Below are 22,303 nucleotides of genomic sequence, written 5' to 3'. Positions count from 1 at the left end.
AAAGTGATTTCTTTAGTCTAGTCCATTTATTTCGAATGTTGAACCGAATTGTATACACTCACTGGTCATTTTAATCAGAACGCGTGTACATATGAGTGTATGAAGCAGTAGCCACAAAAACCTTGACCTTGACCGGATGACCCTCAAAATGTTGGAGGTTCTATTTGAGACTAATGCCCATCTATCCTGAAAGTTTCATCAAGATTGATCCAGCCATTTTCTCATAATATCTTTAAGAAAAAAACAAGCAAGCAAACAAACAAAGAAACCCCACCGTAAACAATACCTCGCCCCCTGGTGGACTCCGTCCCGGGCGAGGTAATAACAACAATAAAAATAACAGCAATAATAATAATAATAATAACAATAAAAACAACAATAACAGCAATAATAACAATATTAACAATAATGATAACAACAACAAAAAGAAAAATATTTGCAATAAAAACAAACAATAACAACAAGAGCAACAATAATAACAATAACAGCAAATACAATCATAAAAACATCTCATCTCATCTCATTATCTCTAGCCGCTTTATCCTGTTCTACAGGGTCGCAGGCAAGCTGGAGCCTATCCCAGCTGACTATGGGCGAAAGGCGGGGTACACCCTGGACAAGTCGCCAGGTCATCACAGGGCTCATAAAAACATCACCAGCAATAATAACAACAATACTGCTACTCATAACAAGAAGAAGAAGAAGAAGAGGTCCAAGCACATTTTACAAGTAATATCATACAAGTAAAATTCCCTCGTGGGAAAGTTCATCTTTACCTTATTTGTTCCCAGAGGCCTTTTTTTATAATAATTATAAGAAGTGTTTTAATTTATCTCTAATCAGAGATGATACAAAGGGCAATACCACTATAATCTGTATTTATATCCTGTGTACGTTTATATAACACTTCATATACACCGAGCCGACTGTAGGATCACTGTGTGAAAGTGTTCACCTGACATTCCATGTGCTCGGAGCACGACATTAAGTTTCCCAGTTCATAAGCCATCATGCATGTTACGTCACATAGGCTGCGTCACAGCACCTTTACTGTTCCTCTTCTTGTTGTTTTCTTGTTCTTCTGGACAGGTAAGAGCCCTGAGCAATGGGCTCCTTGCACTGTTTGCATTCTTTGTAGGATGCCTCCTGTGTTTCTGTTCCATTCACGACACTCACAATAGCATTCTTTAACAATTCGTTTCAGAAAGCGCGGCCAAACCTGAACGCCAATGTGACGTCCTGAAAGCATGTACAGAGTCTCACAGAGACCTACGCTCTAGCAGAGCCTTTCTCAACCGGGGTGCCGTCTGGCTTCATTAGGGGTGCCGTCAAAAAATTATATATTCTAACATTGTAATAAATAAAATTAATTAAAATTCCAAAAAAACGATAGTTACACTAATGCAGATCATCGCCGCCTCATGCATCATCAAAATTTGTCTCACGGCCCCCTTTCCCATGTCACAACGTCACTGCCGGGGTCAGTGTGACTGCGTATGTTTTATATGGGGGTGCCTTGAGAATTTGCATACTTCTGAAGGGTGCCGTGACTGAAAAAAGGTTGAGAAACACTGCTCTAGCAAACTAAAGAAAGACTTCAAACGGTTTGCTTTCTCAAACATACAGAACTACACAAGGGAGAAAATGCTGATGATATAAAGAAAACCCAGTGGGACAATTCACTGTCTCACTGTACTGAAGAAAGTAAAAAAAAAAACAGGAGCAGAAACGAAACGTGTCATGACACCGAATGTATATGTACGGTAAGTAGTCTTACATTACTGATGCGCAGTGGCGGCCATGGTTTTTTTGGGTTTTTTTGTAAACAAACCATCCAGTGAGAGATCCACTTACAGATGACATTAAATCTGATGGGACTGTGTTTAAAAAAGTTATAACGCTGTTATTGTCACAATTTAAAAACTCAAACGATTTTAGCACTCTGAACTCGGCAACAGGGGGCATGCTTTACTCTACATCATACCAAGTACTTGATGGTCACGCAAATAAAAAAAAACGGAAGAAAGCACAGCCAATCGATAACATGGCCCATTGGTGGGCAGCATGGTGGTGTAGTGGTTAGCATGGTCGCCTCACAGCAAGAAGGTTCTAGGTTCGAACCCAGCGGCCAGTGAGGGCCTTTCTGTGTGGAGTTTGCATGTTCTCCCTGTGTCTGCGTGGGTTTCCTCCGGGTGCTCTGGTTTCCCCTACAGTCCAAAGACATGTCGTTAGGTTAATGTGGGGTGGCCTTGGGCTGAGGTGCCCTTGAGCAAGGTACCGAACCGACTGCTCCCCGGGTGCTCTGGGCTGCCCACTGCTCTGAGTGTGCGTGTGTTCACTGCTTCAGATGGGTTAAATGCAGAGGATGAATTTCACTGTGTTTGAAGTGTGCATGTGACAAATAAAGGTTTCTTCTTCTATAACTGCGGGTACATTTCAAGCATTGACTCTGTTAGTCATTGTCAACTCTGTTGTCGTTAAACTCTGCTATCATTAATACACTACCGTTCAAAAGTTTGGGGTCACTTTGAAATGTCCTTATTTTTGAAAGAAAAGCACTGTTCTTTTCAATGAAGATCACTTTAAACTAATCAGAAATGCACTCTATACATTGCTAATGTGGTAAATGACTATTCTAGCTGCAAATGTCTGGTTTTTGGTGCAATATCTCCATAGGTGTATAGAGGCCCATTTCCAGCAACTCTCACTCCAGTGTTCTAATGGTACAATGTGTTTGCTCATTGCCTCAGAAGGCTAATGGATGATTAGAAAACCCTTGTACAATCATGTTAGCACAGCTGAAAACAGTTGAGCTCTTTAGAGAAGCTATAAAACTGACCTTCCTTTGAGCAGATTGAGCTTCTGGGGGGCATCACATTTGTGGGGTCGATTAAATGCTCAAAATGGCCAGAAAAATGTCTCGACTATATTTTCTATTAATTTTACAACTTATGGTGGTAAATAAAAGTGTGACTTTTCATGGAAAACACAAAATTGTCTGGGTGACCCCAAACTTTTGAACGGTAGTGTACATTAACAGAATTGATGGTAACAGAGTTGACATTCCCCACCTTTTTTTTTGTCTTAACTTCACATGCTAACCTCAAACTAGCTACCACATGACATGCATAAAAATGGAATTTTATGGATTTTACTCGTATCATTGTTTTTATTTTTATAACGAGTGAGAGATTCACTCTGATATCACGGTAACAGAGTTGATGAATCATTAATCTCCTGTTGGTGTAAAATCCTCAATGTTTTGTTCAAATTAATGAGAGAAGAAACAGAACACTCTCTCTCACTGCCTTTCTGAAGTTTCCCGCCAGAGGAAGTGACGTCACTTGGTGCAGGAGTCATGCATATTATTAAAAGTCTTTGTGGATTTTATGTGGTTTTATGACAAACAGAGTTGACATGAATATTGGGACAGATAAAACATATATTTTTATTTCTGAAATTTCACATAATACAGAAAATAGACTTTCTATGCAATTGATTTTATGACAGTGAATAGAATAAGCCCCCAAAAATCAGATTGTTAGACTGAATCACTTCCTGTTTATTGGAGTTGAATGGATGAATCAGGAGTCAAAGACGGCCAGTAATGTGGGGGGAGGGGTGGGAGTCATTTAGCTAATGTTTTATGGATAAATTGGGTCTAAAATGGACATCAAGCATCGCTCTTGGTGTAAGTTTGTCATAATTTGCATTTTATTCAAAACTGATTCAATAAAGATTTCTCATCTCATTATCTCTAGCCGCTTTATCCTTCTACAGGGTCACAGGCAAGCTGGAGCCTATCCCAGCTGACTATGGGCGAAAGGCAGGGTACACCCTGGACAAGTCGCCAGGTCATCACAGGGCTGACACATAGACACAGACAACCATTCACACCTACGGTCAATTTAGAGTCACCAGTTAACCTAACCTGCATGTCTTTGGACTGTGGGGGAAACCGGAGCACACCCACGCAGACAACATGCAAACTCCGCACAGAAAGGCCCTCGCCGGCCACGGGGCTCGAACCCAGGACCTTCTTGCTGTGAGGCGACAGCACTAACCACTACACCACCGTGCCACCCTAAAGATTTCTTTTGTGGAAAATAACAAAAGGTTTATCTCAGAGACATGAAATGTACCCCGAATTCTAGAACAACCCACGTGTTGTATTCCTTTCAATGTACTAAACTTCAGGAAATCAGCTACGGCCATTAACACAATGTTGTCTGCCTCCCAAAACCGAGTGTAAATTAGCTTTATCGGCATTGCATGGTGTTCTCTCAGAACTGGACTGAACTCTGAGCTTTAAGAGCACTGAATAGAATATTCATGACAGTTAATACACACCTCAGCTAACTGTGTGGCTAAAGAGTTAAACGCTAGGGCTGTGTTTTGCTAGCATGAACCAAGCTCGCGTCATGTTTCCCATAAAACAGTCCATGATCAAAGCGTAAAGTCAGAATACACTAGCTGGTTTTTGACTGTGTGTCGGCATGCTCTCTCTCTCTCTCTCTCTCTCTCTCTCTCTCTCCCTCACACACACACGTTAGCACCCTCTTAACGTGTTAAGTGCCTTAAGAACTTGGCGATTCCCCGGCTGTTAGGTATTAGCCATGTTGACAAAGCCGAATGTAATCTGCCGCACGGCCGGGATTACAGTACAGCCGCCACGCACAGACAGAGAGAGAGAGAGAGAGCACGGCTCACAAAATGGCGGAAAAAAGGGAAACAAATTGTAGCGTAATCTCCCAAGAGAAAGCCTTCCAGCGTTAAGGGAGTCCCCCGGAAGAATCCATTTTGTCCTCCTTCCCCCCTCCCTCAGGGACCTCTGGCAATCCCATAATCCTCTGTGTTTGATGTCTGAGAGCTAATGGCACTGATGAGGGCAGTGGAAAGGGGGCTTTGTGTGGGCCGCGTGGTTGCTGGGCTATCAGGGGTTTGAATGACACGGCAAGAAGGGAGAGAGACGGGTAACTTTAGCTTAATCTGGGCTTAGCGGTGCTTCACACACACACACACACACACACACACACACACTCTCAAATACTCACACACAGGTGTGTGGCCCTCCAGCTTAGTGGGAGAAGTCGAACTCAAACCTCTCCCTGTAACCCACCCGAAAGATCAATCCACGTCCCGAGGCCTAGGATCAGTGTGTGTGTGTGTGTAAGGTCTTGATTAAGCCCCTCCATCCCAAAGGGGGTTTGCTTTTCACCCTTCTCCCCTCCACCATGCTAGCCGTTAGCGCTTTTTAATTAGCGGTCCTCGTACGCCGAGTGCCACTGAACAGAATCCAGCCTTGTGAATGAAAAACGAAATTGGCGGTGAGTTCGCATCTCTCTTTCATGTGCGAATAAAGAGAGAGGTCGAGGCGGGGCATCCGAGTCCCTCACTGCTGTCATATAAGCATGAGAGTGCTGAGACTTTCTGCTTGCAGGAATTAAATTTGTTAACTGGTTCTTCAGGATGGTGGTTTAGGACACAGTGATCTGTAAAGACAAAATAAACTTCACTCAAAGACCGAAAGGCAATGATCATGGACAACCAAAATCAGTGATTCAATCACTCTGAGCTATTTGTTATCACTCTGCCACCTGTCACCTCACAGCAAGAAGGTTCTGGGTTCGAGCCCAGCAGCCAAAGGGGGCCTTTCTGCGTGGAGTTTGCATGTTCTCCCTGTGTCTGCGTGGGTTTCCTCCGGGTGCTCCGGTTTCCCCCACAGTCCAAAGACATGCAGGTTAGGTTAATTGATGGCTCTAAATTGACTATAAGTGTGAATGTGAGTGTGAATGGTTGTTTGTCTCTATGTGTCAGCCCTGCGATAACCTGGCGACTTGTCCAGGGTGAACCCCACCTCTCACCTATAGACCCTTTTCAGTCACATGACCTTCGTAAACGCGACCACCATTTTGGACATGTAGTGGACTTTGGCTCAAATCAGTTTGAATGCGAGGAAGGCGACAAACGAAAAACATAAAAGAAAAAGGAGCGAGATGCAGAAAACACCTTCACTATCCAGCGACATAGGGCATTTACAGGGCGAGCAGAGGGAGAGGTATTTGCAAAAATTGAGGTTAGCAGGCTTAGAGAACGACGTTTACCTGCTCCCACCAGAATTGTTCACTGACGTACGCTCCGGCTTGCTCCCCCTCAAATTAAGCAGCGCACATCCGGCTTCCGGAGCGCGCTACTTAATTTGAGGGGGAGCAAGCCGGAGCGTGCTCCGGAACCTCGGCCGGAGCACTCCGGGAGCAAGCTGGAGCGCGCTACTTAATTTGAGGGGGAGCAAGCCGGAGTGCGCTCCGGAACCTCGGACGTTGGCTCTGGCAGCTATTTACACTGGATCCGGTGTAAATAGCTGCCGGATCATAATTACAGTAAACTAGTAAATCCAGTAAAGGAAAAACTTGAGACTGAAAGGTTTTAACAGTCATCCAAATGACTGAACGTAAACATTGCTACAGTAACATATGTTGTTGACATTAGCTAGTCAACAATAGCTACTACAGAAGAACAAAGAGGTTACAATGGGTTATTTTAACCTATTTGGTTACACACTCGCCGCCACAGAATGTTAACAGCAATGTAATGGCTTTTCTGGCTAATTTTATTCGTCTTACCTCCAACAAAGTGGTCACCACACAAGCGTTGGTATGCCGAGGGCTGCCAATCTTTCCTGTTAATGGCCGCTATCCATCTTCTCCGTCAGGATCCGATAAAATGATAAACCTTGCCTTGTTTGTTGATGGTTACTACATCCAGGTGCACAACAATATAGTGGCATGATGGAAGTCTTGCTGAAAGTAAAAACTTTCTTTGCTGCCGTTCCTCAATGCTGGCTGTGGTAAACTACTGGTATTACATGTCCAAAATGGCGGCCGCGTTTGTCGTGACGTCACGTGAAAAGGGTCCATAATCAGCTGGGATAGGATCCAGCTTGCCTGAGATCCTGCACAGGATAAGCGGTTACGGATAATGGCTGGATGGATTTTCAGTGAGAGAGACTTTCAGTTATTGTTAGCTATATTAGTCTTGTAGCTCAGTGGGCAAAGCTAAAGAAGATAACTCCAGACAAAAAACACGCCCTGACTGATCGATAACATTTTAGCGAAAAAGGAAATTTCACGTTTTTATAAAAACCGATAGGGTGCACAATGAAGTAGAATTAATTGAATTAATAATCTGTATTTTTCTAGTAATAATACAAATACACTGCAACCGTGCTATGGAGCACTTGCATGTGACGTCACATCCGATCCAGATTGTAAACAGACGCCACCTTGTCGGTCAAACGCCATATTTCTGCCTTCTACTTCTACCTTTTCTTCTGGAAAACCCTACAATTCTATTACAACATCAACTCCACTGAAAATCAATAAAACATAAGATGAGTGGAATCCTGTGTCCGAGTCCTTCCCTTTCAAGTGTGGGAAACCCACGATGCTCACATACACTTGACAGTAGGCTGCCACGGGACCTTGACAGGCGTGCAAAATGGATTGCTGCTATCAGGTATACCATATATACAGTAATAGTGATAGACTACTGATACTTGATCTAACATTGGTTTCCAGCAGAAAATGACAGTTTGTAGCGATTTCCATTGCATGCACAACATTCCGGACGAGATAGCGAGACCAGCGGGGTCTCAATACTTAAGTGACTTACCCGTCCAATGAGGATAGTTATTTTCTTGTTTACAAGATGCCACATCTGAGGGCGGCTGACAAATCCTGAATTTCTGTAAAGATAACTGTCCAGAGATTTATAAGCACGCAGTGCTTCACCACTGAACAGCGATGGAAAGGTAATGAGGTAATTATACACATCTGGGTATTCCACCTCTGGCAGTTCAATATCCACTGACACGGTCGTGAAAACTCCGTCCGGTAATCGATAAGGGTCACTAATCTGTAGGTCGTTTATTTCAGACATATATCTAGTTATCTGTTCATTAGAAAAATGAGCCGTGTAGTCCGTCAGTTGAAATTGATCCTTTTTGTACACGAGTGCAGCAATATTCAGCTGTGTTTTTTACCGACAAGATGGCGGCTGTTTACATTCCGGTCACGTGACTGCAAGAGGTCTATAGAAAGCTCCTTTACTAAGAACTTTCGCATATAATGAACTAAGTTCATGTCCCTGCCTTTAGCAACGATGAGTCAGAGTCTTCAAAAAAGTCACTGAGCCATGCGCTCGTCTTCCCCCCCAGAGACAAACAATAAGTAATCAAGTCCACAGTTAAATTAACAATATGCGTTAACGCTATAAAACAAAGGCTTTATGAACCTTGCTTAGGTATCGAACACTAACAATTATCAAGAACGGTGATCAAAGGATCAATAAAAGGATGAAATGACTACTGATAAACCTAACAACTAGTTAAAGCTGGTGGCATTTTTATACCCCCTGCCCCACCCCGCCCAGCCCCGCAACAAGACATACGTGACATCATTGGTGATTTGCAACACATAAATGTGCTGAATGGTGAAGATTTAGAAAACAGAGCAAGTCAATGGGTGGACATTGACAACAAACAATACACCGGTAACCTCCGTCATTTCCATAACAGACGAAGAAATCATCGCCTCTGTTCATGATCCTTTAACTCAGTCAGTGAACTCTGAAAGTGACTCAGAAAGACAAAGTTGTGATGAGAATAAAAAAAAGAAAAAGAAACCTTTTATTCGTCACATGCACACTTCAAGCACAGTGAAATTCATCCTCTGCATTTAACCCATCTGAAGCAGTGAACACACGCACACACACCCAGAGCAGTGGGCAGCCACACTACAGCACCCGGGGAGCAGTCAGGGGTTCGGTACCTTGCTCAAGGGCACCTCAGCCCAAGGCCGCCCCACGTCAACCTAACTGCATGTCTTTGGATTGTGGGGGAAACCGGAGCACCCGGAGGAAACCCACGCAGACACAGGGAGAACATGCAAACTCCACACAGAAAGGCCCTTGCCATACGCACTGAGAATTTCACATATATAACGTGCGTGTTTGGTGTGACAAGTGGGTCCATTTCCGTATTATGGTATAATTTTTTTTGTATAATGAACTATTTGGATGTCCCCCCCCAGGGGTTGCAGTGTATTAAGTGTGCTATTCCTGTATTTGTGTAGTACATACAGTCTCCAGACATTTGTTTGCTTAAAAGTCTTTTATAAATGCTGATGTCTTTCCTCCTTGAGAACTGGTTCTGTGGTCTTGAGCAAGACATCAAACCCGTTTACCCCATCATGGAGGCCTCGGCTCAGTGGATATACCTTCATGATGTGCTTCCAGACTAAAAACAACAGCATGTGTCATGTACATGACAGGCATTTAGCAGATGCTCTTATTCAGAGCAATGTAAAACATATCCAGAGCAGTCTGGGGGTTAGGTGCCTTGCTTAAGGGCACTTCTGGCATTCCTGTTGGTCCAGGGACTTGAACTGGTGACCCTTTGGTCCCAAAGGTGCTTCGCTAACCACTAGGCCATGGCTTCCCTACTTCTTTCCAAATACTTGGTTACGCCTCGTCTCAACACCGATCTTGTCAGGTAAGCATCCCCCAGTGTCTCAAGATGATTCATGTATGTTTTAGCTCTCACACTTCCAGTATTTGTTTCAAATTATCCTGCTAGTTGTCAACTGCATTGGGGAAGCCATGGCCCAATGCTTAGAGAAACAGCTTTGGGATCAAAAGTTTGCTGGTTTGAGTCCCTGGACCAGCAGGAATGGCTGAAGTGCCCTTGAGCAAGGCACCTAACCCCCAACTGCTCAACAATTGGCTGCTCTGGGTCTGTTGTACGTTGATCTGGATAGGAACGTCTGCTAAATACCTGTAATGTAAGTTTTATTGATTTTGCAGGTCCATCAAAGTCACACACAGGTTTGTCCCCATGCATGGGAATGTCAGTGTTTGGAGTCTGGATAACAATGTGGCCTTCAGATCTTAATGTGCAGCCTGTTAGCATTGTACAATAACGTGCTAACTCTCTGTGATATAGTAAGGAGTTTGACAGAGCTGCTGATTCTCCAAATTGAGAGGAGCCAGTTGAGGTGGTTTGAGTACCTCACAAGGAACCTCCTGGTTCCCCTGGATTGGAAATGTCTGAGGATGGAGAGCTGGGAACTGTGGCTCAGTCTAGAGAAGTCTGGATCTTGTTGCTTCCAGCACTGACCAGGTTAAAAGGACAGGAATTCTCCATCCAATCAGAACAAGCACTGAATATACAGTAACATGGCCACATTAGTGATTTTGTATTAATTTGAAAGTGAGCTGAGGTGGCACAATGATTTTAGGACTTTTCCATATTACTGGGAGTTTGAATCCAGATGACTGTCTGTGAAGGTTCTCAGTCATCCAGGTCATCGTAATCCGTAGGTGCTAAAGAAGGCAATTGGACTTGCTTGAAATCCTTGAATATTGTTAATATTGTACAATAAGGTGCTAGGGTCAAGGATTTCAAGCAAGTCCAGTTGCCTTCTTTAGCACCTATGGAATTTGGATGACTCCATAGTCATCCTTGGCCATCTGGAATCATCCTGCTCATTGGTTGGGAAGTATACCATTCATTTCCCCTCTGTCAGTCAAAACCATGCTAATCAATTTTGGGCATCTGTTAACTTGTGTACACAGTTAGCACCTCTGATTATTATCTGCTCTAATGATTTTGTGTTGGTGGTGCAGCAGTTAGCATTGATGCCTCACAGCTCCAGCATTCCTAGTTTGATCCTAAAGCTCAGATTGCTGTCTACTCCACATGGGTTACTTCTCCAGCATCTCAAAAACTGTTAGGTATCAGTAGATTGATTGAATATGCTAAATTTCCTCTAGGTGTGAATAAGTGTACCATGATGGACTGGAACTCCAGCCAAGGTGTACATCCACATCACATGCACAATTCCTGGAATTAGCTCTGTACCCCAGTGGCACAGTGGTGTAGTAGTTAGCACTGTCGCCTCACTGCAAGAAGGTTCTGGGTTTGAGCCCAGTGGCCGATGGGGGTCTTTCTGTGTGGAGTTTGCATGTTCTCCCCGTGTTGGTGTGGGTTTCCACTGGGTGCTCCGGTTTCCCCCACAGTCCAAAGACATGCAGTTAGGTTAACTGGCTACTCTAAATTGTCCACTGATCAAGCTTGGAGAGGGATGGGCTCTGCAAAGTTTAAAATGCCCTAAACACATGAATGGTATGGCCCTGCCAGTTATGGGAAGAAGAAGAAGAAGAAGCTCTGTGACCCTGACCAGGATAAAGTGCTTACCAAAGAAGAACTGGAGGAAAATGGGGTAGAGAAAGATGCTTGTATATGAACCTAAGAGTGACTAATGACTAGTAACATTTCTTTCACCTTTATTTGTATGAAATTATCCAAATTTCTAGACATTTTGCATCATCACCCAATCCAAACTTGTCTTGATCCAGAATTGAGGAAAAAAACTGTGGGTCTCCATCTCTGTCAGAGAAAAATGAGAGAGAAAAGGGAAGACCATGCAGAGGAAGAAAGGAAAAGGGGATGGAGAGATCAATGAAGGGAAAGTGGAACAAGTCTGCTGGACACTATTGCATTTGGGTCTTCAATAACTGGAAAAAGCTGATCGCTTTAATTCGATTGGTTGAGTAAACAGTGTTGAGCCACTCAACTGGACGCACTTTGATGATGAGATTTGAGTGAGTCGGCTGGACGTTTAGTGTAGGATGGGAGGTTAAAGTACACTACCGTTCAAAAGTTTGGTGTCACTTTGAATTTTCCTTATTTTTGAAAGAAAAGCACTATTCTTTTCAATGAAGATCACTTTAAACTAATCAGAAATACACTCTATACATTGCTAATGTGGTAAATGACTATTCTAGCTGCAAATGTCTGGTTTTTGATGCAATATCTCCATAGGTGTATAGAGGCCCATTTCCAGCAACTATCACTCCAGTGTTCTAATGGTACAATGTGTTTGCTCATTGCCTCAGAAGGCTAATGGATGATTAGAAAACCCTTGTACAATCATGTTAGCACAGCTGAAAACAGTTTAGCTCTTTAGAGAAGTTATAAAACTGACCTTCCTTTGAGCAGATTGAGTTTCTGGAGCATCACATTTGTGGGGTCGATTAAATGCTCAAAATGGCCAGAAAAATGTCTTGACTATATTTTCTATTAATTTTACAACTTATGGTGGTAAATAAAAGTGTGACTTTTCATGGAAAACACAAAATTGTCTGGGTGACCCCAAACTTTTGAACGGTAGTGTATGTATGACAAAATTACCAAAAAAAAAAAAAAGACTCAGCATTCATAAATTGCTCAGAAATTCATAAGAATGCATAACTCTGAGCAAAAATTCTCATAGGTTGAGGTTACAGGTCATTGATTTATCTTACAATTTAAAGGAACAGTCCACCGTACTTCCATAATGAAATATGCTCTTATCTGAATTGAGACGAGATGCTCCGTACCTGTCCGAGCTTTGCGCGACCTCCCAGTCAGTCAGACGCAGTCAGACGCGCTGTCACTCCTGTTAGCAATGTAGCTAGGCTCAGCATGGCCAATGGTATTTTTTGGGGCTGTAGTTAGATGCGACCAAACTCTTCCGCGTTTTTCCTGTTTACATAGGTTTATATGACCAGTGATATGAAACAAGTTCAGTTACACAAATTGAAACGTAGCGATTTTCTATGCTATGGAAAGTCCGCACTATAATGACAGGCGTACTAACACCTTCTGCGCGCTTCGGCAGCGCACAATCCTTTAACTCTTATATCATATTAAATGGCTTGTACAGTTAAGATAATCCAGTCTATGATGGTAAAATTGATTTTAGAGGACACCATAGTGTTCTTTTACACAACGTTCCTCTTACCTTAAAGGTTCTGAGTGCAAAGTTGAATTCTGGGCAAAATGTTCTATTTGTATTGCTGTTGGAGTTTTGAGATGTTTTGCTGCTGCACACACACACTGTGTATCCTGTGTGTAAATGTTTTGCTGAGATAAAAAGTGTCCTACATTTTATGATTCCGGAGATTGACGAAGCAAGTGAGCAACAATATCACGTCACATGACTACCGTGGGGTGTGTTTGACCTACTTTTAACCAAAACAAGTTGGCGTGGGCGAACATGGCAGACTCGTCTCTCCCTCCCATGGAAAAGAAAAGGAAAGCCTGCCTTGTGAGTGCAACTGCAAGATAGAGCAAGGTTAGATGACATTTTTCTGGACAGATAACTAAATAATTCTAGCTAGCGCTTAGCTACCTTAGCCTTAGAATGCATGGGCTCGACTCCACGGGAGCGAGTTGATGATGGAGTTATACACCAAATGTTTTCATCTTACAGAGAAAGAAACGAGAACACAAAAGCAGGAACAGAGAAAAGATACTGTACATTCGTCTTTTGTTTCACGGATCTATTTGCGAACATCAACGACAGATTACATCCCTGCGACTCAAAACTCTCCGAGGTCAATGCAGAGTCACGATGTTTTCCGTGCGTCGCTATCTTGGTGTGACGCAGTTCCATAGTTATGCTAATTAGTTAAAGCTCCTCCCTCGCATTTGGCTGTTTCCTGTTTCCGTAGGGGCGTACTGTTTATCTCAAGAGTCCCAAAACGGATAGAAGAAACCCTCAGGACATCAAAATGATCACATCCCGTTCAGTCGCATGGTATTGTTCTTCCAAGACATAGTAAAATGCCATGCACAACAAAAAAAATTGAAAATTTCAGATGACTTTGCGGGCCGCACGGTGGTGTAGTGGTTAGCGCTGTCGCCTCACAGCAAGAAGGTCCGGGTTCGAGCCCCGTGGCCGGCGAGGGCCTTTCTGTGTGGAGTTTGCATGTTCTCCCCATGTCTGCGTGGGTTTCCTCCGGGTGCTCCGGTTTCCCCCACAGTCCAAAGACATGCAGGTTAGGTTAACTGGTGACTCTAAATTGACCATAGGTGTGAATGTGAGTGTGAATGGTTGTCTGTGTCTCTGTGTCAGCCCTGTGATGACCTGGCGACTTGTCCAGGGTGTACCCCGCCTTTCGCCCGTAGTCACCTGGGATAGGCTCCAGCTTGCCTGCGACCCTGTAGAACAGGATAAAGCGGCTAGAGATAATGAGATGAGATGACTTTGCATTCAGCACCTTTAAATGTCGTTGATCAACTAAGAAAAATGTCTGAATGGAAAGATTTTCACTTATTTAGCTTCTTTATACACTTTTATACAAGAGCTATGACTATAAGGCTAACCGGTGAACGAAGCTGACATTTCGTTAGCTTTTTGAAATGTGGGTGTCACCTCAGTATCTGAAACATATTTCTTTCTCTACTTCCTTTCTACTTCAACATTTTTTTTTTGAAGTGTGCCTAAACAGAAATCGGACCCTGGAAGCTCTCTACCCTCATTATTTTTTCATCCTGTGCATTAAACGCATATTATACTTGACCTCTTGGCTGTTGTGTGTTTGTGTATTATCAAATCTGACCAACAGAGGGCGGCAGGAAGCAGTTAATTTGCTCATCGTGACCTAAAATTGAGTCACTGAACGTAATTATAATGCATTCATTCAAAAAAAAAGCATTGAACACACATTAAACTTTCTGTTTATGTGTTTTATTGTCTACCTGAATGTTTGTGTCCATTTAAGTTGACCTTGAGCTACTCATTAGGACTCTCAGTCTCTCTGTCCTTCACTTCCTAGCTCATGGTGGTACACTGCTAATTGGTTTAGTCTTCTCTCTCTTTCTCCTCTTGGGTGGCCTTCATAATCCAATGCCAAGTTCTTCACAGAGAGACCAAAGGCCATGTCAAAAAAAAAAAGTCAAGCATCCCAGACCTCCAACAGTCAGTGGTCAAGCTTGCTCATTAGTACCCTTCTGTTTTGACCCTCAGAGACGCAGGAACGATGCTTCCAACAGAAAGCAGATCCTCGGCGCCCTGCATTCTCCCGGACCATTCCTCAAGTGCAGCGTGGAAGAGAAAAGAGCACATGGCACGTGATGGACATGGAGTGGCATGGATTTGGGAGAGTAACCAGATGAATGCCAGATGATTGGACAAGAAGAAAGGAGACAGCGCTGGTTAGGGTCATGGAATCAGTAAGATGAGAGAACACACACACACTCTTAACCATGCTTTTTGAGTTTTGCCCTTGAGTACAGTTAACACCGCAAAGAAAACACATTTAATTTGATTAATGATACACTGCAGAAATCAAAAGGACCATATTATAATGAGGGTCATATTTGCAGTGATTAAATAAATCACGGAAAAGTTTTCGAGAGTGGTGAAGCAGGTAGGTTTGCTGCCTTACAGCTCCAGGGTTCCTGGTTGGATCCTGCCCTCAAATTACTCTCTGTGTGGGTTTCTTCTGGATTATTCGGTATCCATAATCATGCCATTGACTATGATTAATTGCCCCTCAGTATGAATGAGTGCGTGATCATGAACGTGCATGGCGCCTTTTAATATCGGGAACTTATCCAGGATGAGTTTCCATCTCACACCCAGTGTTCCTGGGACAAGCTCCAGATCCAGATAAAGTGTTTACTGAAAGTGAGGGAAGATTATTCTATGAAGAAGAAGAAGCCTTTATTTGTCACAGGCACATTCAAGCACAATGAAATTTGCCCTCTGCATTTAACCCATCTGAAGCAGTGAACGCACACAAGTGAGCAATGGGCACACACACATACCCAGAGCAGTGGGTAGCTACAGCACCCAGGGGGTAGTTGGGGGTTAGGTGCCTTGCTCAAGGGCACTTCAGCCCAAGGCCTCGCCATGTTAACCTAACTGCATGTCTTTGGACTGTGGGGGGAAACAGGAGCAGACACGGGGAGAACATGCAAACTCCACACAGAAAGGCCCCCTTTGGCCACTGGTGTCAAACCCAGAACCTTCTTGCTGTGAGACAACAGTGCTAACCACTTCACCACCATGCTGCCCTATGAAATACAGCTGGAGATTTTTGATGACTTGATTCACAATCTAGATTCACCTCATTAAGATATGAATATTCCATCCATCCATTATCTCTAGCCACTTTATCCTGTTCTACAGGGTCGCAGGCAAGCTGGAGCCTATCCCAGCTGACTACGGGCGAAAGGCGGGGTACACCCTGGACAAGTCGCCAGGTCATCACAGGGCTGATACATATGCCCCTTTTCCACCAAAGCAGTTCCAGGGCTGGTTCGGGGCCAGTGCTTAGTTTGGAACCGGGTTTTCTGTTTCCACTGACAAAGAACTGGCTCTGGGGCCAGAAAAACCGGTTCCAGGCTAGCACCAAATCTCTGCTGGGCCAGAGGAAAGAACTGCTTATGTCAGCGGGGGGCGGGGGGGGGGGGGGGCGGAGTTGTTAAGACCAACAACAATAACAAGACCGCGAAAGATCACCATTTTTAAGCGACGAGAAGCAGCAGCTGTACAAAGCGAAGTAATCCATTATTATTGTTGTTGTTGTTGCTGCTGCTTCCGTGTTGTTTTTGCTTCGATATTCGCACCAAGGTTTATGCAAACGTAGCAATGTAACTGACGTATACAGCGACGTAAATGACGTATACAGCGACGTAATGACGTGGCTCCCCTTAGCACCGCGAGCTATGGAAAAGCAAACTGGTTCTCAGCTGGCTCGCAAGTTGAACGAGTTGTGAACCAGCACCGGCCCTGAACCAGCCCTGGAACTGATTTGGTGGAAAAGGGGTAATAAAGACAAACAACCATTCACACTCACACCTACGGTCAATTTAGAGCCACCAATTAACCTAACCTGCATGTTTTTGGACTGTAGGGGAAACCGGAGCACCTGGAGGAAACCCACGCAGACATGGGGAGAACATGCAAACTCCACACAGAAAGGCCGCCGTCAGCTGCTGGGCTCAAACCCAGAACCTTCTTGCTGTGAGGCAACAGTGCTAACCACTACACCACCGTGCCACCCTGTGAAATACAGCTGGAGATTTTCGATGACTTGATTCACAATCCGGATTCACCTCATTAAGACATGAATATTGAATATTAATAATGCTTATCCACCGGAGCAGGTCGGCTTGGCAATGTGGTTTACTTTCTTCATTATTCGCACTGAAAAGCAAGCTGTATCTCAGCACCTATGCTCCGTTTGGGTCCCCTTCTTGCCCAGGTACCACATGAGCTGAGCTGGGTGATAGAACTATACGGATGGTGCTAAAAAGAGTGTGAATACCCTGATCACCTCTGGTGGAGTCACTTTGTAACCAGCACAAGAACCTTCAATAGAGGTGTGATGATTCAGTTTTTTCACGATTCGATTCAAATCACGATTTTGACCTTCCGATTCAATTTGAATCACGATTCACATTTTTTGTCCTCCATTTTATAACTCATGCAAATCATCATCAATATTCTGTTAACTATGAGCCTAGAAATGTAGAGCAATAAAAAACAAACAAGTCGTGTTGCCTTTGGAGTCTTTATTCAGACTCCAGTTACTACATTGACTTTGAATGTAACTACGAATGTATCACAGTTCAGTCATTTTTGGCATATTTTAATTTTCAAACCGCAAAAAAACAAGAAACAAAAAAGCAATGAAAACTTTATGACTTTTGTCTCAATCTTTTAAAACACAAAAATACAGTCACTTGTGTTAAAGTGAATCTCACCTCTTAAGACACAACATTCGTTGGCCAGAGAGTACAGAAGGCGCTGAGATTGTAAGAAATGCCGCCAAAATGGGCTTTTGAAATCCAGTAGCTTCAGGAATTCTGAGTCATCCGCCGTGTTGTTCACAAAGCAACACATGATCTTGCAAGATTGCTATAGCAACCACAAACATGGCTGCGCCCACGTACAGCTCCGGATACCGAATCGAATTTTTAATATCAAAGTTTTGCCGTTTGTCGCAATTTGTTATGCATCGAGGGTTATCAGGATGAAATTAGTTATTGTTAGTGAATCATCAGTGAATCATGATTCATTAAATTTTAATCGATTTTTGAATCACGGATTGAAATAGATCAATAGTTCGGGGATCGATTAATCGTCACACCTCTAACCTTCAGTAATGTTGGTTCAGTTTTGTCAGACTCTCCCTTTCATAACTCATTTTTAACTGAGAATGATGTGTGTCTGGTTTCGTTTTTGAATTTCGTTAAGTATTATACTACTCTGCACATCACTAGTCAACTGACAGCCTCGATCAGCTCAGTTCAGTTCAGTTGGTCGGGTTCAGTGCCCGAACTGATAATTGCATCATCAGTTTTTCATTGGCTAATCAGACACAAGGTACAGCCGGAGCGGTTGGAGGTTAGGGCACTTAAGCCAGTCTTGCTGGTCCAGGGAATCGAACCAGCAACCTTTTGGTCCCAAAGCTGTTTCTTTAACCTTTAGGCCTTGATCAAAACTCCTCCTACTTTCAAGGGTAGAGTTACATGACAGGAAAGCGACACACAGTTGGTCAGGATAGATGTAGCCTTCAGTTTGGATTCGTTGCCAAACTGCAAAAGGTTGCAGAATCAAGTACGGTGAAACTCCACCCTGTAGAGTGGTGCACCTCAAAAAGTGGTATTAATTAAAGCTAAACTATTTTGAATGTATTTCTCTCTCTCTCTCTCTCTCTCTCTCTCCCTCATCGTCCCACTACATCACACACCTCAGCATACTGACTACCCGAGCCCACGCTCTTTCTTTGCTACACACGCACACACGCTTACACGGAGGCAGTGAGGGAAAAAGTACCTGTCTGAGCTCCTGCACTCACCAGGGATTAAGGATTAGTAGCGTAGTCAGCATTCCCTGCATTCCCCATTTCTGCATCGTTTCAGAAAGAGTCAGTGTTCCAAACACACACACACCTTCTATATATATACTCCAAACACATAATTTATGGCAAACTGATCATACAAGTACAATGATCCTGTTATTGGCCATATTAGTGTTTATATATATATATATATATATATATATATATATATATATATATATCATAGGCTTTTTTTTTTTGTGTGCAACTTTCCCAAATAGATTAATAAACTATGAATTAAGAATGAATCAAACTGTGCAGTTCTTCTTGGACCCTCAACATCATTCCATGTGCTCATTCTGTCAAAGGAAATGGACTTGTGATTTGACAGTCGGTCGATTTTTTTGAGTATTTATATATATATATATATATATTTGAAGAGTTTGGTTCCGAAACGCTATATATCCAATTCCACTGTTTCGAGAAAAATCACTTTTTCTGATTACGGGAAGTGATGAAAGGAAAACCACTGTATCCTGTTTTAAAATTTATTGACTAACTCCTTAATGATAATAAACTTCAAAAATGAAATCCAAAACTAATTAACAACTTTTAACTGAACCAAGTAATTTTTTTTTGTCGTCACTACATATCCACGCCACGGCATTTTCCCCAAAATGCTACATATCGCTTTCTATTTAAAGTTCATCGAACCATGTTCTTTCATGATAGATTATTTTATTTTATAGATTATTTTATCAAAATTATTCATAATTCAGCGTGAAATTGTCCAATAAATGCGAGGAGTGCCGAAGTGATTTCCTACTTCATGGGCGCAGCCATCTTAGAAGACTTCCCACCAGTAGCAGCCTCTGATTGGCCAAATGGATCTGTCCGGTTTTGAGAAAAATCGGTGATGGCGCTTGTTGTGTTTTGGAATGAAAGGCTGTAATGCAGTGTGCAAATCAATGGCAGATATTGGGTTTTGGCGAAAACTGAATATGGTACGAGTAAGATATGATAATTGCTGATTGTTTGGAGGCGGGAGGTTAAATTTTTCAAATTTGGCATTTATCACGTTTTGGAACCAAACTCTTCATATATATATATATATATATATATATATATATATATATATATATATATATATATATATATATAACCATATCTGTGAGTGGCAAAAGTATGTGAACCTCTAGGATTAGCAGGTAATTTGAAGGTGAAATTAGAGTCAGGTGTTTTCAATCAATGGGATGACAATCAGGTGTGAGTGGGCACCCTGTTTTATTTAAAGAACAGGGATCTATCAAAGTCTGATCTTCACAACACGTTTGTGGAATTGTATCATGGCACGAACAAAGGAGATTTCTGAGGACCTCAGAAAAGCGTTGTTGATGCTCATCAGGCTGGAAAAGGTTACAAAACCATCTCTAAAGAGTTTGGACTCCACCAATCCACAGTCAGACAGATTGTGTACAAATGGAGGAAATTCAAGACCATTGTTACCCTCCCCAGGAGTGGTTGACCAACAAAGATCACTCCAAGAGCAAGGCGTGTAATAGTCAGTGAGGTCACAAAGGACCCCAGGGTAACTTCTAAGCAACTGAAGGCCTCTCTCACATTGGCTAATGTTAATGTTCATGAGTCCACCATTAGGAGAACACTGAACAACAATGATGTGCATGGCAGGGTTGCAAGGAGAAAGCCACTGCTCTCCAAAAAGAACATTACTGCTTGTCTGCAGCTTGCTAAAGATCATGCAGACAAGCCAGAAGGCGATTGGAAAAATGTTTTGTGGACAGATGAGACCAAAATAGAACTTTTTGGTTTAAATGAGAAGCATTATGTTTGGAGAAAGGAAAACACTGCATTCCAGCATAAGAACCTGATCCCATCTGTGAAACATGGTGGTGGTAGCATCATGGTTTGGTCCTGTTTTGCTGCATCTGGGCCAGGACAGCTTGGCATCTCATTGATGGTACAATGAATTCTGAATTATACCAGTGAATTCTAAAGGAAAATGGCAGGATATCTGTCCATGAACTGAATCTCATGAGAAGGTGGGTCATGCAGCAAGACAATGACCCTAAGCACACAAGTCATTCTACCAAAGAATGGTTAAAGAAGAATAAAGTTAATGTTTTGGAATGGCCAAGTCAAACTCCTGACCTTAATCCAATCGAAATGGTGTGGAAGGACCTGAAGCGAGCAGTTCATGTGAGGAAACCCACCAACATCCCAGAGGTGAAGCTGTTCTGTATGGAGGAATGGGCTAAAATTCCTCAGAACTGATCAACAGTTACCAGAAATGTTTAGTTGCAGTTATTGCTGCACAAGGGGGTCACACCAGATACTGAAAGCTAAGGTTCACATACTTTTGCCACTTGTAGATATGTAATATTGGATCATTTTCTTCAGTAAATAAATGACCAAGTATAATATTTTTGTCTCATTTGTTTAACTGGGTTCTCTTTATCTACTTTTAGGACTTGTGTGAAAATCTGATGATGTTTTAGGTCATATTTATGTAGAAATATAGAAAATTCTAAAGGGTTCACAAACTTTCAAGCATGACTGTACTGAAATGTCCGTGACCAATCCATAAATTATTAGCATCCATGATGCATCTGTATTAACATCCATAACCACTCTGTATTTTGTATAATTTTTTATTATATTTCCATAATCCATGACCTATCTATTTTATCAACCACCAGAGTGTGTATATGGGTTGTTTTGGAGTCCAAGCTGTACAGTACGACCCAGAATGTGTTATGACTTGGAAAAAACTTCCATGACTATTCCTAAGTTGCATGCATTTATTTCCCTGAGTGTCAGGACCAAGCGATATTATAGTCGGGATTATAGTTGTGGTGTTTCTGCTGCAGACTGGAATTAAATTCAGGCAAAGGGAGAGTCAGAGTCGGAGTTATAGTTATCAGTGTTGTGGGACTGGCCCCTTAAGCTGCTTTTACATGTGCATGTGCACCGGAACAAATTCTTCCCAGAACAAGCTGCCCTGGTGCAACTGTCCATCCAAACATGATTTGTTCCAGAACAATCTGACACCAGTGGGGGCAACTTGCTCCTCTTTACGAGGTGGTGCAACTTGTTCCTGTTTATCATCTAAATGCAATCAGTGGCAAGTAGGAGGGGCTTACATATGCGCTGTAGCATTCATCCGGGTCATTTATCATCTGGACAAGACCACTTCAGTGAAAATAATTCAATGGTCAGTTCTTTGAGTGCTTTTCGTTGTCAAACTTCTCCTCCTTTAAACGATGGAGTCAAGCGATTCCCAAACCAATCGCAGTGGTAACTGGACTACAGAAGAAGTTCTTACCCTCATCCAGTTGTGGCGAGATGCAGATACTCATTCGGATTTGGAGAAATCAGGCCGCGATGAGCCGATTTACCACAGAATCACGAGCAGCAAGGGGACAATAACGCAAGTCAAAAACAAACTTCTGATCACTGATTTGCACATGACCACTTTTGTGTTTACTTCTCTAACCTCTAGTTTGCCACTGATAGAGAGTGAGAGTGTAAACATGAAGGTGTTGCAGATGTCCTTCTACACCGCAAAACAGATGAAAGCATGGAAGAGTATGGAGGCTTACAACTT

At 42.7% G+C, this 22,303-nt stretch overlaps 1 protein-coding gene across 1 annotated transcript in view; it reads left to right on the top strand.

The window, feature by feature from the left end:
- LOC132866365 (interferon-induced protein 44-like) overlaps window positions 1–14,975 on the top strand; it is an 86,229-nt gene extending 71,254 nt beyond the window's left edge. The window contains exon 15 of the mRNA XM_060899107.1: window positions 14,853–14,975. Coding sequence (XP_060755090.1) covers window positions 14,853–14,960 — 108 coding nt within the window. The 3' untranslated portion in view covers window positions 14,961–14,975. The remainder of the gene's footprint in view (window positions 1–14,852) is intronic.
- Window positions 14,976–22,303: the final 7,328 nt, after the last annotated feature.

This window comes from Neoarius graeffei, chromosome 18 (assembly GCF_027579695.1).
Source record: "Neoarius graeffei isolate fNeoGra1 chromosome 18, fNeoGra1.pri, whole genome shotgun sequence".
Classification (NCBI taxonomy): Eukaryota; Metazoa; Chordata; class Actinopteri; order Siluriformes; family Ariidae; genus Neoarius; species Neoarius graeffei.
This window is presented reverse-complemented; position numbering and strand designations above follow the sequence as displayed.